The sequence below is a fragment of the Euprymna scolopes genome, chromosome 16 (assembly GCF_053919585.1).
Source record: "Euprymna scolopes isolate OS-2025 chromosome 16, ASM5391958v1, whole genome shotgun sequence".
Taxonomy (NCBI): Eukaryota; Metazoa; Mollusca; class Cephalopoda; order Sepiida; family Sepiolidae; genus Euprymna; species Euprymna scolopes.
In genome coordinates this window covers 14,650,472-14,668,443 of record NC_136497.1, presented here as the reverse complement: position 1 = coordinate 14,668,443, position 17,972 = coordinate 14,650,472, and the positions used below count along the sequence as shown (strand labels likewise).

The window sequence follows — 17,972 nt, the reverse complement described above, 5'->3', positions numbered from 1 at the left end:
CTTCAGTTAAGTATGTGAGATATGTAAGATATGATAAAAATCGGACGAAGAAAAATTATAGCAAGAGTTACACGCCCTTATGTTATGTTGTTTTAGTAAACTAATAACATTGTTGAATAGTGCCGCCTGTTTCACCCGGGCTTGCACACATTCAATGTAATCTAATGCTTGCAACTGCGAGCTACTCCTGCAGTTTTACTTCTTTAAGAGTTACAGAGAAGGAAAACTAACAATGCTAAATATAATTGATGAGTTTGGAAATAAAATGAAAAAAAAAAAAAACAAACAAGACAGAAAATAGTTTAAACTTTTTGTGGATTGGGTGATGAAACAATTTTCTTTATAGCCATTTCACCCCAAACAAGGCATAGAGCCACTTAGTTATGAGGGACTACTATTTCGGACCAGATTTGCAGGGATACTATTTAGAGAGTTAGGCAGCGAGATGTCTGTTGACATTACACTTGGAATTGTACATGTCAATACAGTAAGGATAGTAGGGCCCGGGAGGAAATTCCACAGTGCAGCAGTCCGAGGGAAATAGCTATTCGAGTAAAAAGCTTTACGGCATCTATGGATTTCTACAGTGTAGGGGTGGAATTTTGCTACTTGTCAGGTTTATCGAGGGTATTGCCGTCGAAGGGGTACTTGTGCGTTAAGTTTGTCAGAGCGCTTGCCATTGAAATACTTGTAAAACAGGCACAAGGATGCCACGTTTCGGCGATGGGACAGAGGTTGGAATTTAATTGATAGTTCAGGAACTATTAGGTTGGCGACATATTTTTTGAACCCTGTCTAGGAGCGAGAAACTAGTGGCAGATGCACCAGCCCAAATGGGGTAACAATACTTGGTATTTATGCACTTTTGTTACCGTGCTGAAATAATAACGTTATTATTTTGAAAACCATTTTTAACATGGGAAGGGGAGGGTGTTTTGTAACTAGTCTGTGCTTCCACCTAACAATTTAATAATAAAAAAAGATAACGATAAATTTAAGCTGAAAAAAAAAACATTTAAAAATAGTGCGGTAACAAAAGTGTATAGCCAGTAATAATATTTTCAAATGCTTAACGAAATATAATTTTATCACATGACGTTAATTTTGGCATCACGGAATTTAGGTAGTCACTGCCTGTTCTGAACAGTTTGAGGACGTTAACCTGGCGTCTGTCTACAAACGCCTGCTTCAGAGTTGCTTCACAGCTTCTTCTTGAAATTCTCTTCTTTTCTCGAGCTCTTTTGTTCACTTTCTTTTTTACTTGATGCTGATTCGACGAAGAATCGTAAACGTTCGTGACACATATGGAACATAGATTATTTTGGAATATCATCAGAAAAATAGAAAACATAAAAATGGTATAAATAAGAAGCTCTGTTATTTTTAACAGTGTCTGCTTTACACACACACACACACACACACACACACACACACACACACACACACACACACACACATGATTCAAAGTGAAATTTAGTTAATAGCACGAAGTGTCAAAACTAGTGAATTTAAAAACTGCAATCTAGATGTGAGAACTCTTTAGAAAAATGATATGCAATAAAATTCTGTTTTAAACTTGGAAACATGCCACAAAAACGTTTTGAATGCTTCGGACTGCTTTTGGGCCATCTTGCATGAATCGAGCGTCAGTTTTTGAGTGGCATGAGATTCAAGGAAAGTAGGGAGTTTGTGAGGGATGGTGAGAGGTGTGGGAAAAGTAAGGAAGTCAAAACACCAGAGTTGATTAGCCAAATAAAGAATTTCATGAATAAGGACCGTCGTATGTCTATAGAGAAAATAAGTGCGCAGTTTGATATCAGTGCTGGAACTGCACACACAATTATTCGCAAGGAACTGAAGATGTGAAAGATTTGCATGAAGTTTGTCCCAAGGGTGCTCAGAGAAGATCAGACTATTTGAACAAGATGGGCATCAAGACAGTTCCTCACCCGCCATATAGTCTAGATCTTGCTCCTTGTGACTTTTAATTATTTCCTAAGTTAAAGGAAAACTTTAGAAGACAATTTAGGAGATGAAAGAGATTGTAACGAAGGTCATTGGGACGCTCATGCAAGAGGACTTCCATGGGACCTTCCAGAAGTTATTGGAACGATACAACAAGTGCGTTGCAGCCGGAGGAGATTACTTGGAAGGGAACTAGAGTTTCATGTGTGTGCTATAAATAAAAGTGCCCATACGAAAAAAGTTTGGAAACTTATTGAAGGCACCTCGTAATTTAATAAAATAATAAAAAAAAATACTCGAAACTATCTTTATTAATATACAATAACTGACAATTAATAATATTATATATAAAGCCAATAGCGACATTTTAAATTTAACCTTTGACATTATAGAAAAATAAGAAAACACTTCTTATGCACAACTTTTACGCACACCACTAGCAATTACTACTAAAGCGTTTTTCTAGCCAACAATACATACATTTTGTCGCTATTTAATAATAGTTATTTTTTATTTTAGTAGGCGTACTCTCTCAAATGCAGAATCACACTTAGATAGCAGCAAAGGTTTTTACCATGATGAAATTCACTCCTCTCCTGTAATCTCAAATCATCGCTTACTTTTATATTTCTCGCAGAGATAGAAAAAACAAACTAGTTAAGTTGTAATCATACGGACCGTTGTGTTTACCAATAACATGAAATATGTACGTTATATTATATATACGTGATATTTACTTATATTTCTCACGAAATCAAACAAAGAATACGACATTTTTCCAATTAGCGTTAAATACGTTAATTTTTAGACCTTTGACAGATTTCAATCCAAATTGATTTGTTTTTCTATTCTTTTTAAAACGTGCTTCCCGCAGAATACGGACCGTGCTATTTGTTTACACAGGATAAACTATATGTAAATACAAATGGTACGAGTAAAAAATTACTTTCAATTAGATTAAAATAATAACATAACTAATGACAATTCCAAGGGAAAATCGAGCTTATTATTAGGTGAAAGTACAGAATAAGTACATGTTAAATTTTCAAGATTTCAAAAAGTAAATTGACTTTTTATTCGATAGTTTAAAGATTTCTTATTTCCTTTCAAATTTCGAACAGTGAAAAAGTGATTGATTTTTTTTTCAACTATTAGCAGTATATGAAATTGACCAAATTATTTACAAAGACACCGACGTGCATTATGATGGATTTAATTTTGTGATTGCAATTTAATTTACTACTTTTTTATTGTTATAATTGGAAAAGATAACCATTTTCTTAGACATTTAGAAAACACAGTTTTAGTAGCTTTAAACCTACATTACCCCTTTTTTAGGGGGGGACAAATCGTATTAAAAATATATATATACCCACAAGAACGGTTCTAAAATCTATTTACAATCGATATATATTCCATGATTTCACAATTTTCCTACTTTACCAAAATTGCCCGTTTTTCCTATTGCCCAATTTCCCGGGCCCCACCAGAACCCAAATGTTCATGATGAATATCACAATTTTTTTTCACTACAATTACACCAATTTAGAATGATTTCTCCTTCACAGAAACAGTATGAAAAACGAATAACCAATTGTTTCAGCATTATCCTATACTACTTCGTTAACATTTTTTATTGCTTTTGTGTGCGTGTGTGGTTGTGGTGGGGAAGACCAATTTTTTTACGGAAAGTTCGTGTGCCGGCATCTTCATTTTTACTCAACAATTTCCCTTTTCAGCGTTTCTATTACACATGCAGTTTTTCAAAATTTATTTTCTAGAGGAATATAGATTTTCTAAATCACTGATCACGACATACATTCAAAGGCGCATCATAGAATTTGCCCCTATGTGTAAGACGATGTAATTTAATATAGGTTAATGTTATCATTATAACTTTTGTACCATTCAAAGAAGAAGCCTTAAATAAACTGCTAATAATAAAAAAAAATCTAGCTTAGGAAAATAATGAAAATACGAGATAAAATCGTGTTTATATTATCGACGCCTTAAAACAATGTTCTTGTGTAGTGACCAATTTTAATGCGCAGGTATATATGTGTTTTATAAATCTGCCAAAAATCAAATAATGGTCAAATTTTCACGAAATTTTCGATACTTATTCAATTTTCAATTAATTTATATTTCAAATGCAGTTCTCGAAAATAATATGAAATATTTGTTGTACCCATATTTCATTTTATGAAATCTGAACAAAATATAATACAACCCTTCAGAATGTTAACATTATACATACCGAGATTGCAATTATTTTTGTTTTATATTTACAATGAATTTGTATATAAAAACTACAAATAAATTCAAAATTATTGTTTTGAAACAAAAAAAAAAACTAATTAATATATACTGTTGAAAGTCTCATTAACATATCTGTTGAATTACAACGCACAAAAAACATTCTAGAAAAGAATTAAATTCCATTAAAACATTAAAATGAATTCAATTTCATTAAAACATTAAAATGATTTAAATTCCCTTCTTTCCAAATGTTCAGTTTTAACCGTAGAATGTTGAGTAAACATTTTCATATATTTAAAAAAAGTATTAGATGTTACTTCCATTATTCATATTTTACTCTTTAAATACACAATGCCTATAAATAGCGTCGTAAAGTACACGCAATATTATGACATCAGCGAGTATATGGCGAGCAATGGAGGTTACTACTGACCACTCAATAAAAATACATACATGCATTAATTAAATAAAAGAATACTGATATTGTTTTTAGTATTCTCCTATATTACCGAGGGCAATACCGGGAAACGGGTCCTGATGGCATTCTACAGATACATATGAGTGTAACATCATTATTTGAAATTTTATCAAAAACCATTACATATTTTTTTCATTCTAGATTTAAGAAAAATTGATATTCAGAGAATTTTGCGAGTTATAATGGGTCAAATTTTATTTTCAAATAAGAGGTTGCGCTCATATATATATATATATATATATATATATATATATATATATATATATATATATATATATATATATATATATATATAAAACCCTCTAAAATACTCCAAATAAACTGGAATTTAAGAAATATTTATTTATTTAATTGAGGTCTATTGTTAAAATTTCATAAAAGTAATGATCGGTTAATTAGTTCAGGCGGCAATCCTGTACATGAGAGAGAGAGAGAGAGAGAGAGAGAGAGAGAGAGAGAGAGAGAGAGAGAGAGCTGTCAGTCTAGATTGTCATTGTTCTCCTGCTTCAATATATCAGTTCGCCCTGATGTCGCTTAGCTGTTATTTTGATCCAGTTGCACACACGCATTTTATCAGAAGAAAGACACGCAAGCGACACCAGATGAAGTTGAAAAATTTTAACGGCAAGAACGGCAACAACAGCAACGACAAACTAATTTAGATTTTTTATTTACTACTTTTACTTATTTAATTAATATATTTTATTTATTAATTCTCTAAAAGTTTATATGTTTGCATAACTTACTTATATTTTCATTAATCGATTATTGCGATCAGAAATGCAAAAAAGTACTAAAACGAACTTTCAAAATTCTTTAGATTGCATTTCCGTTTTTCCGTAAACAACTTGATAATTTTAATCTTTTCTTAAAATAAATGAAGTGAAAAAGATCAGTTGCTGAGGATGAAATATGTAATACGTAATATAAGGCCCTGCTTTGAGAAGGAGGGGATTTTTTATACCCTTCTGTTGATGACTCAACCAGCAGTGATTCAGTTAAGAAAAAAAAAAAAAAAGGATGTCCAAATAATTGTGATTCAATAAATAAAATATGATTTCAAATATAAATGGTCGTTTATAGGTGTACCGTACCCATCTAGCCACGAAAACAAGAAGCAGACAATAACCGACCGCTACTGGCGCTTTTTTACAATTCCATTTTCACCCCAAACAAGGCACAGCGTCACCTTGATGTAGGGGACTACTATCTGGGACATACTTTGCAGGGATAGTATGTAGGGAGTTGAGCAGTAAGATGTCTGTCTACATTACACTTGAACTTCTGCATATCAGTACAGTTGGGGAAGCAGGGACTCAGAAGAGAATTCCAGTCTATCAGTCCTAGAGAAGAAGTTTTCTTACACCTGGAGATCTCTACTGTGTAGGGGGTGGAATTTTGTTGTTTGTCAGATTGTCGGGGTACAAGATGGGTTCGTTGGAGCATCTACCATTAAAATACTTGTAAAACAGGCAGAGGGATACAACATTTCGTCGATGGACAGAAGTTGAAGCCTAGCTGATAGTTCGGGACCTATCAGGTTGGCGACTCTCTTTTTAACCCGCATTTATTTCATGTTGCTTTGACGTACGACCATCGAGGATAAACTGGATTCTTCTTTTATTTAAGAAAGATTTAATTATGTTAAGTATTCGTCCAGTAATACTATACGGTGTGATTTTCATTAAAAAAAAAACATCGTATCCTGTCAAAGTGCATGGCATATACGTTCAGAGATACAGTTAGAATATCTGCAGTAACGGGCTTGCCTAAATTCATAGTGTTAGTCGGGCAGAAGCTATGAGCTGGTGGACTAGAGCTGGAAGGACTCAAAGATTTTGGCAAAATTTTCATATTTTTTTATATTTCATTTATATTAAGAAAAAAACAAACAAACAAACAAATTATTTTCACAATGAAATTGAAAAAAAAAGACATTCTAATATATATATATATATATATATATATATATATATATATATATATATATATATATATAGTGAAAATCGAAAATCGAAATATTGAATTTCAAGTAAAACCAATTGTATCTACTTAATTTTAATGTCGCAGTAATGACCATATCCAAAAGTTACGAAAAACGACAAGGTTTAATCATTAATGAAAACAGTTTTCGAAGACAATGAGTGAAAGTTGATTTTTACTAAATTGGTTTAAGATTTTCAAAGTTTTGCAGGGATTAATTATCTTTCTTGTTACGATTGTAACTCTCTGTTTTTTAATTTTTTAAATATTTTTAACAAAACTCAATTTTCGCTTATTGTCTTCGAAATGGCTTCTTCCGAAGAATTTCCGATCTGTGAAATATGATACCATGGTATTGCTTCCTGACAAACTACAACATGGTTATTTTCAAGTTCAAGTTTCTTATCCAAAATGGCGAACGATTGTGGCATTTAATCGTTTGCTATTCAAAGGATTGTCTTTCGTTTGATTTCGGATTCATATACAGTGGGCAGCAAAAGTATTTGGTACATCGTTTTTTTTGTATTTCTCAAAAAGTATCAAGTGAATTTGAATGAAATTTACACCAAATCTTTGAACAAGTATATTATTTATCTAAATATAACACAAAAATGGAGATATACTAAGTTGACAATTATTTATAAACGAAAAATCAAATTACCCATATGCAAAAGTATTTAACACATTTATTAATTTATTGCGGACTATTATTCTCATCTTTCTTAGTTGTTGTTTCACGACGTTTCAGCTAACTATTCTTCTGGCCTTCGTCACGTGTTAACCACGACAGGATAGGAACGTCAAATCTCCTAACTGCATTCACACCATTTTTTAGGTCAAATAATTCTCTTGCCGGCTTTGGGTAGGATTGAAACCGCTATCTTCAGACAATTCTTACCGGGACTCATAGAGATTCAACGTCTCTATCCACTACGCCACGGGCCCCGAAGGGTGATCAAAGTTGGATTTTTTGATCTTATAAATCCACGTTTATTTATTATCTGATCTTCCATAGTCGGGTCCGTATCGAATGGTATATATATTACTTAATTGGAATTCATTGAGATGAGTATTATTTATTAATTTATTTCTATAGTGACTAGGTCACTATAGAAATAAATTAATCCGATTACCTTAATTCATTTCATATTTATTTTAGCATTGTGCTTGCGATCATTGTTTTACTTAAGATAAAGTAACGGCCCAATCCTTAATCTGCAGCAGGTTTTAACAAATGTGTTGGTTGATTGGTTGTTTTTGTTTTACGGCATATCAACCCTTTTCAGGTTATTTAATGCCGAATCCAAAAATTTTGAAGAAAATTTTTTTAATAGAATATATTTATTGTTTTCAAGTCGGATTCTATTTAACCCATAGTTGAGACCCTAACAGGTACTATCACTCCGGATCAGAGTGGACCTAGAAGCAATGGTAATTAAAGGGTGGCTCCACACTCCCCAAAGCCTGCAAGCTGAGGCCTCACCACTGGATATAGTTTAAGGTCATATCCAGGACCAGACAGATGTGTTGACAAAATCTTCATGTATTTTGATGCATTCATTTTCTCTTTTATGATTTCCATTCTTCCAACTCTGTTTGCAGAAAAGCAGCCCCAAATCATCACACTTCCATCTGCAAATCTTACAGTGGGAATGGTAATAGATGGTTTTAATTCTGTGTCCTTTTTCCCCTCATGCACGGTGCATCTTTCTTTCGAAAAACTCAATTTCTGTTTCATCTGACTTTATAATTTCTGCTACATCCCTATGGATGAGTCTATTAATTGCACAGTTAAAATGAGACACAGAGAAACGCGAAGTTCATTCTTTTGTAGCATGACTCTTTGTTTGGTAGGGTTTTGGCGACAGTCGCGTTTTTGTAATATGTCAAAATGCACACTGACAATTGGGAACTTTTATAAAATGGCGAATGATAAAAATGGATAAATAGACATTATACCAATGGTTGAGAATGGATCACAATTTAACAAGCGCTGAATTTATTAAAAAAGTATTAGCAATGAAATAGAGAAAACACACATTTATAAACTTATAACATTAGAGCTGTGAAATATTTTTGGATTGAATGAATTGTTCGTTTAGCAAAATTAAAAGTCATCGTGTTTCTAGGATGCTGCATTTAAGAAGAAGACAAACGTGTTAGATGTGCTTGTTTATTATCAGTGTGTGTGTGTGAATATGAGTGCATTGTGACACTGTGTGTGTGTGTGTGTGTGTGTTGGCCTTTATTTTGTGAGTATGTGAATATGTGAAAATTTGTGTGAATTGGGAAGTCATTTGCTTATGCGGTCGTTATCCGTTGTCACATTCGGACAGCGTCCATACACAATGATTCTAACAAAAAAAAAAAAAAAAAAAAAAAAAAAAAAAAAGTAAAAATCCGGAATCAATTTGTTTGTTTCTGAGACCGATATCAACAACAGAACACAGGCGCATGGCGGAGGAGAGTGTATCTCACATTCGAGGCAATAAGTGTAAAGATCAGGAACAAAGCAAACAACCAAGAGACAAAACGAAACAATCAAGTAATGATTTGAAGACACATATTCATTCACATCATTTTTATAGAGAAGCATGCAAAATAAATAAATACAAAAATAAATAAATAAAAGAATTTAAAAAAAGATGTGGTGGAAAAAGGAATCTAAATACTGCTAACAAAATCATACTGAATCATATTAAGACAGAAGAAAATGGTGTGTAACTTACATAACGTTGGTGGGTGACACAAGGAATACCCCAGAAAAATATGTAAATGTTCAATAATTGGAGAAAGACAATATTCCTTAAATAATAGAGTCAATACGGGTAAGAATACAGGTCTGGCAAGTATCAAGCACAAGGGAGGTTGAGTTTCGAATAAAGGGTAGGCACTATACAATCTACAGGTCGAGTATCAAAAGTATAATGTCCGGTTGATGAATAAAAGTTTACTTGACAGGCACAGGCCTTTCCAACTTGCCAGCGTTATAATAAAATTACTTGGTCCCTTTTCGTACAGACTGCCTATTTTAATTTCTTTTCAGCGCAGCCCAAGATGAAAGGTAATTTCAATTAACTTCTAATATCGTCTGTTGTCTGTTTTATTTATCTACTAGCGGGGGTACCCGGCGTTGCCCGGGTGTTTGTAGGTGCGTGTGGTGTTAAATAAAAAAGAAACCGTGGAGGGGGGATAGGATCGAACCCGAAGCCCTGAGGCGAAGTTTGAAAATAAAATCGGCCAGCCAGAATGAGTTACTGAAAGATGTTTGAATTTATTTATCACACTCGTAAGGACCAGATTGACAGGTGCACGCCCGGAAGTCGTCGAGCGTGACAACGACGACGATGACGACGTCAATGACCAGGTTTGTTTGTTATAAGCGAAGTAGAAAAAGAAAACAACGTTAAAACTTAAGCGGGGGGGGGGGAACTAACGTAAGGCAAACGAACAATGAAAACAGAAATGAACACGTGAAAAATGGCTTAAATAAACCTGTTTCGATATTAAAATTTAAAAAATCGGTAGGTACCCGGGTGTTTTGGGTGTGTGGTCGGGGGTGGATAAGCGAAGTAAAAAAAAAAACCCAGAAAAACGAACGTTACGTGAAAAATGGCTTAAATAACACTGGTTCAATATTTAAATTTAAAAAATCGAAAAAAAAAAAAGAAAAAAAGACATCTCACACCAGGATTCGAACCCAAAACATTTAGATAACGAACCAACGCGCTAATCGACTGACCTAACGCGACGAACAACTATTTTTTTCAACTATTTAAAGTAAATCAGGTCATGACGTCATCTGACGCATGCGTAGAACTTGTTGACTCCCCCTCTCGAAAATTGTCGATTTCGGGGTGAAAAAAAATGAACGTTTTTGGTCAATCTTTCAATATATTTCGAGCGAAGGATGAGGTTTCGATATGATACCGAGTTTGTGAATTTTCGTCGTGTCTGTCGAAAATTTTTAGCAGACACACAAACATACACACATACATACATACATACATACATACATACATACATTTTCGCTTTTATATATATAGATAAAGTCAGATGGACCTTCTATCACACCTAAACGTTAATTATAATCGAGACGGATACTTCTTTTCATCAGCATTACAGTTAACTTTTTTGTGTGCTGGGGGGGGGGTACTCTTCTTTCGATACCAACGCCCGAAACTTGTTTTGCTACAAGCGAAATGAATGACTCTATCCTTGAAGGAACTCCCTGATTTTATAAGCTCCTAGGACTGACTTTCACTCCTGACGTTAAATAGAAGAGTTACATCAAATCTATTACTGAGATCGATAAGAAAATGGATGGATCGTTCTATCGCTCCAGAAAGTATCTCACTCCTGGCACAATCTTTTATTTTTTGTAAGAGTCAGATACGTCATAGGATGGAGTACTGTTGTCATATCTGGGGAGGGGTTGTCAAGAGTACTCTTTCTTCCCCTGGCATAGTACAAAATCAGTTTCGAAATCTCGTAGGTGATGATCAATTTTTTCTTTTCTACAACTCCCTTCTCACAGATGTCTTTTCCTACTTTATCAAAAATATCCAGAGCCAAAACTCGTCTAGCTATAACCACTGCAAAAACACTCCTTTCTTCCTCTGTTTTCATAAAACAAAACGGAATTTTATATTTTATTTATTTATTTTTTTTAGTTCGCCAAAACGTGGTGAGACAATAACAACTATGGAAGGCAGTAATTAAAGTTACAAGACTCAGCATTTCTATCTTGTCACAGTTAACCACCTGAAGAAGTCCAGAGGATGAATTGGCCGAAACATGATAAAAAAAACAACACCTATAAAGATGAGGATAACAGTCAGCAATAAATAAATAAATAAATAAAATAAAATAAAACGAAATTCCATTAAAATATTTTCTTTCCAAGAACTTTCCATTTGTGGAATACTGTAAGATTTCTCTTACACGTTTTTTGCCCTTGGCAGAATGAAAGAGACACAAGAAAAACAACGAAAGGCTCACCTTAAATTCCAAATAATATTTTATTGAAGAGAAAGTAAATGAGTCCGTGGTTGCAAAAGGGTGCACCTCTTTAGCTTCTGCCAAATGGCGGGTAGTTAGCCGTTATACGGTGTTAGGTGTTTTTTCACTGGTGTGAAGATAATGTTCTTGAGATCCAAATATGAAGCACGAACTCCTTCTTGACTGGTCCAATGAAAGTAAGGTCCATTGTGGGCGATTCGCCCGATAACGATAAAGGTTCCAATGCTTCAGCTGGAATAAAAAGGCCGGACATTCATTCGGCCGAATGATGAAGAAGAATATTGTTCAAAGAAACAGGTTGCCTCAGGCACATCAATTCATTCTTTACTTAGAATGAAAATTATGTAGAACTCGGTTCATTATTGAACCGAGAGCGAAATACCTATAGGTGTTTCTCTCCACGCCACCACATGGAATCTGAAATTTAATTTAAATTGGCGCCAAAACCTGGCGCGACAAAATGTGTACGTGCATGCAATCTCATTGGCAGAATACAATCGCTTGAGCGGAATAAGACACGCCTTCCTGTTCCTGAAATTTCTAACACTCTACCAAAGAAAGGAAGAAAAAGAAATGGATATTCATTTCTTTTTTATTTTTAAGTGAATGATGATTGTCGCTTATTGAACATATTATTACAATGAAAGGATTTGGGTCCCGTAGGACTTAAAATTAACACAATAACAGCAATGTATCAATGTGAGTGTCTGTTGCCAATCTGAACTTGCAACTATCTCTCTAGGCCATAACGCGTCTTAATTTATGTATGAATTATTAGGCTATGAAGATCCTTAATTTTATTATGTATTATTAGGCCATAATGAACCTTAAATTTATGAATTTATAGGCTATAACAAGCCTTAATTTTTATTATGAATTATTAGAACTTGGGTTGGTTTATCCATACCCCACAAAATTGCTTTTAATTTGAAGGAGTTGACGCATCTAAACTGTCGCGATCAATCCTAGAGAATTAATATCACAAGATTTAACTCGACACTTGGTCCGTACAATTCGGACACACCCATTCCCCAATGGTGTCTTGCTGGTCGACTCCGACACAGCTAAAATGATACCACTCATTGCACGAGTCGCAACACACCATGGGATTTGTTCCATCGTTGGCGACTGAACATGTAGGGCAAAAGAAGGGGCCACCTTCTTCTGTAAATTCTGCTAAAGCAGGTTCAGAATTATTTTTAACCTCTAAAGGATAAATATTTTTCAAAGAATGAATTTGGACACCCCAGTCCTTCAACACCGAGACTGAGCGAACACGGTTGTCCTTTCCGACTAATAGTTTTACAACTTTACCTAACCCCCAAAAGGGCCGGGACTTATTAGGAGCCCTGACAAGAACAACTTCACCCTCAGATATTTTTGAGGAGTCATTTCCTGTAATGTGGGCGTCTACTTCTCTTATAGAGAGCAAGTAATCATTGTGCCAAATCCGTTTAAATTTATTGACGAATTCGTCCCTTAATTCAAGGGAATATATTAATGAATTTCTCTTTGGAGGTTCAGGACAAAGGTCCTCTGAACCACCAAGATTGATAAGCAGGCGGGGATGATATCCCGTTTGCAAAAAATGATTGGGGGTCAAAATTTCCAGACTTCTATCCGAAGCTGAAAGAAATGTTAGTGGCCTGTCATTTATGGCCTTTTGAACATCTGACAGGGCGGTTAGGAATTCTAAATGACCGACCCTTCTTCTACCCAATAACTTGGACAGACACTGTTTAACAGTTTTGATTAATCTTTCCCATACTCCACCATGCCATGCAGAGTATAGGGGGATCGTATGATGAACGATAGTAGTAGATTTGAAGTGGTCTCTAAACTCATCAGACTCAAATATGTCCGATAAGATGATGCCCGACGCTAAGAAAGATTTAGCATTATCGGAATACATGTGAGTTGGTACGCCAAATAAATTGGTAAACCTAATGAAGGCCAACAGGAAAGAGCGTGCGCTCATGTCTGATACCAACTCTAAATGGATTGCACGTAAACTCATGCACGTGAACAGTAGGATGTACATTTTGACGTCCTCATTGTTGTTTTTGACAAAAAAATGTCCAGTAAAATCCACCCCTACACACTTGAAGGGTCGGACAAAATTCACTCTATTAGAAGGCAATTGAGACCCGGAGGGCGCTTTATACGGTAGAGAATTGATTCTCTTACATATAACACAGTCGCGGAGAACAGACTTCACCGCTTGCCTCCCTTGAGGGATCCAAAACCCGGATAGCCTTACTTTGCTAAGGGTTGAATTTGCTCCCATATGGCAACAATTCTGGTGAGACTCCATGATGACCAATTTGGTCAGATGGGTATTTTTCCCTAACAATATGGGAAATTTTACTTCATAAGGGAAAACATCGGAGTTCTGAATACGTCCCTGAGTTCGTATCAGTCCTTCCTCATCTAGGAATGACCCAAGGGCCGTGACTCTAGGGGGAGCAGCCTTATTAGAAGGTTGCTTTAAATAAACAATTTCAGTGGGAAATGCTTCCCTTTGCATGTGCGAGAAGAGCAACAATTTAGCTCTCTTGACTGTGTCAGTTTTTCGATGACGCAATTTATCACCAAATCTTATAACTTTTTCAAAAACATTAATTGCCTTATTCAAGGAGGAATAATCAGATACTTCAATTGGCAAATGAATTTTGTCAGAAGCAGTTCCATCAGAGAACGTGCATGATACCACTTTTCTGTTACCGTTGCTAAGACAGGGCAACGGGGACGAGGGCCAACATATTTTTTCTTGATTAAGCCACTCTGGTCCGCATGTCCAAAATTTGAAAATTTGTTTAAACTTAGAAACAGTGATACCTCTGGTCAAAAGATCCGCTGGATTATCCAACGAAGGTACATATCGAAATTTAGGTTTTACCCCATGTTTGAGGTTAATTTCCTCAATGGCTCTGTTAATGTCCGACACACGATTTTCAACAAATATGTTTTTCTTTGCGGCCTTCCCATTCAATACCCAAGACAGGGCTACTTGTGCGTCTGACACAAGAAAGAATGACTTGATATTGGTGAGCGTTAAAGCTCGCAGAACCTGAGGAATGACCTTAACCGCCAGAAATATAGCTAACAGTTCCAAAACAGGTAGAGATTTCCCTTTGATTGGAGCTACTTTAGCCTTGGCGAAGATCAAGGAACACTGAGCTCCTTGCTTCGCGTATAAAGAAAACCCATAAGCGAGCTTAGAAGCGTCGCTAAAACAAATAAGTTCAACAGGGGATTCCGATAGTATGGCACATCTAGGAAACTCAAGGTCCTCTATACTATTCAGCTCGTAGGCGTGAGCTTGCCACGAGACTTTAATCTCTTCAGGGATTGTTTGATCCCAAGACAGCTTTTTCTTCCACATTTGGCTTATTATAACCTTCCCCTGCACAGTCACAGGAAGAAGCAGTGATAATGGATCATACACACTTAAAATCAGCGATAATATCTTGCGTTTGGTATTGGCATTGCCATCTATTACCTGTTTAATGGTATCTCTTTGGACCGAATAATGATACCCCTGCACCCTTTCATAGGTGGGGGAAGGAGACGTAATAGTTCCGTCTTCCAACATTTTATTTTGTATACTCTCGCAATTGGAGTTGCAACATTGGAGTTCAAACCTGGCTTCACCGAGTCTTTCACGTACCTTCTCATATACATGAGTCAGAGCGGCACAGTCACTATTCGTAGTGACTAAATTGTCGACGTAGAATTTGTTGGAAATCGTACTTGAAGCTAAGTCTGCCTCGTATTTTTTGATATGATATTTAAGTATGAAGCTTAATATAAAAGGGCTGGCATTGAACCCAAATATAATAGTAGTAAATCGGTAGGCGCACAGTTTGCCGTCTACCTTGAGGAAAAAACAAAATCTGGTTTTATCTTCAATGGATTTCAATCTTATCAGTAAATAAGCTTTGCGCAAATCCCCCAAGAGAACATATTTTTCCTTTCGGAAAGCTATAAGGATGTCCAGCAATAAAGCAGTCATGTTGACACCTGCATAAGCGGCGTCGTTGATCGAAACGCTACCCTTACGTTTCAATGAACAATTGAAAACCGGACGGATTTTCGTGGTTATACCTTGACCTTCTTTGATTACTGGTCTATGAGGAATCCAAATGTAATTCTCGTAATTCCCAGGGGGAACGTAGAAAGATTCCACGATTCCGCAGTTCTCATATTCCTTGAAGACACGCAAATAGTCTTTATATAGTCCTTGATTTTCCAAGGACTGAGCCACTCGATGCATTATTCGCAATGAGGCCACGTAGTTAGACTCTATTTTGTGAAGTTTGTTGGTATCCCAAGGCAGCTCGACGTAATATTTGCCATCTTTAAGCTCGATAGCCTCCCTGAAAGCTTCAATCTTTTCTTCGTCATTTAAAGTCAACTGGTTGGCATCGTCGATACCAATAGACTCTAGCGAAAAAAACTTTTCCACTCCCCGCTCTACTACGGGCTCGTCCAGGAAAGGTAAAAGCACATCCTCATAAGAGGCTATTGGCTTCAACACGCTGTCAATTAAATAAGACTGACATTTAGGTAGTGTTTTTACAACTTGATTAAAAACTGGCAACTTTCCCACAGCTTCATCATTATGATTTAAAAAACTTGACCCTTCACCGAAGGGAATTATGTAATTGGGAAGCTTCCAAGCGGACCCTCTCAAGCACTTTATTACACTGAGATTACAAATGCTAGGAATGAGATCCAGGCCAATGATGCCGAGAATATTAGATCCATTAAGTTTGGAATATCCGGGCAAAGCTTATACCCCCTTTTAATTATATTCGACGTAATTTCGTCGAACCTGTTTACGTGAAATATTAATTTCAACCCTTCAGCAAACAAATCAGAATGGTTGAAGGGCTGATGATCTCCCAATTTTAGGGACACCTTCAGCTTAGAAAGAAGTAAGGACTTAGCCCCCACCAGGGTATTGACGGGCATTTTTACCGTCTCAGTATTTAAATTATGGCAGTGATTCAAACGATCCAGAATTATTCTGGAAAAGAAGGATTTTTGGCTACCCGTATCTATCAGACAGGAAAAATAGACCGGGCGCCTCTTAATCATCATGGATATCTTGATTACAGGACTGATACAATGTGTTTGATCTGATAGAAGCTAAGTCTGCCTCGTATTTTTTGATATGATATTTAAGTATGAAGCTTAATATAAAAGGGCTGGCATTGAACCCAAATATAATAGTAGTAAATCGGTAGGCGCACAGTTTGCCGTCTACCTTGAGGAAAAAACAAAATCTGGTTTTATCTTACAGCCTTTAGGACACATCAATGTGTAATGGTTTTTCGAACCACAATTTTTGCAAGAATAAGGAAACCCCTTAATCCCCTTGCATGAGGACTCCGAGTGCTCACCGAGGCATCGGAGGCATAATTTTAATTCTCTGGCTCTAATTATTTTGGACTCCGAACTCGGAAATATAGAGCAATTCTTAGTCAGGTGACCATTCGCCTGACACAATTTACATGTTTTACTTTCGCCATTATTAACGAACTGTTTGGATGTGTTGCCACTTTGGGACAACTTAAATTGTTTAGTGTCAGAATTTTTAGCCACGATGGTTCCATCACCCAAAGGTGGCGATATCTTTGGCGGGAAATTTTCCCGCTTGGGCGCGCTTAATGGCGACGCCACCATAATGTCTAAAATATCGAACGTAAGTGACAAAATGGACTGGAGAGATGGAAATCGTTCGCAAGATTTATTCATAACTTCTCGGCGAACGTCATTGGGAAATTTCGCGAAGAGAATGTGAGCAATTAATCGTCCAGAAGTGGATTTATCAACAAGAAAATCAGTACCAAATGAATTATCCATCTCCGTTAAATCAAGTTAAACTCGCTCTAGAAGGATTCGAAGATCCTTCCACGATGCAGATTTCTCAGGTTGAGGAATAATGTCCTCAAATATTAAATTAAGAATTGCTGAAGGATTCAAATATTTCTCCTTCAGACACGCTAAGGCTACGTTGTAATCTCCATGGGTTACATCCATTCCAGAAATAACGTTAAACGCCTGTCCCGTCAACTTCGATTTCAACAATAATAGTTTATCAGCATCATTCATATTTGCTGTGCAGAATTCGAACTTCCTAAGGAAGCCACGGAATTCAAATTTATTTTGAATAGAATCTCCATTAAAGGACGGACACTCGAGTTCCATTTTCATTGGAACAATATTTTTAGATCTTTCGATCTCTGGCTGAAACTCA

General features: G+C 35.9%; 1 protein-coding gene across 1 annotated transcript; it reads right to left on the bottom strand.

Moving 5' to 3' along the window:
- Nucleotides 1–12,695: 12,695 nt before the first annotated feature.
- On the bottom strand, nucleotides 12,696–17,578 carry LOC145296297 (uncharacterized). The gene is made up of 2 exons (XM_080142496.1): nucleotides 17,256–17,578; nucleotides 12,696–16,248 (listed from the first exon to the last, which is right to left on the bottom strand). Exons 1-2 carry the CDS (start codon nucleotides 17,576–17,578, stop codon nucleotides 12,696–12,698), a joined length of 3,876 nt encoding a protein of 1,291 aa, XP_079998622.1.
- Nucleotides 17,579–17,972: the final 394 nt, after the last annotated feature.

Coding starts and splice junctions, on each gene's coding strand:
- LOC145296297 (XM_080142496.1), bottom strand. CDS start 17,578: ATGGATAATTCATTTGGTACTGATTTTCTTGTTGATAAATCCACTTCT. Junction 16,249..17,255: donor AGTGGCAACACATCCAAACA/GTTCGTTAATAA, acceptor TTTAATTGACAG/CGTGTTGAAGCCAATAGCCT.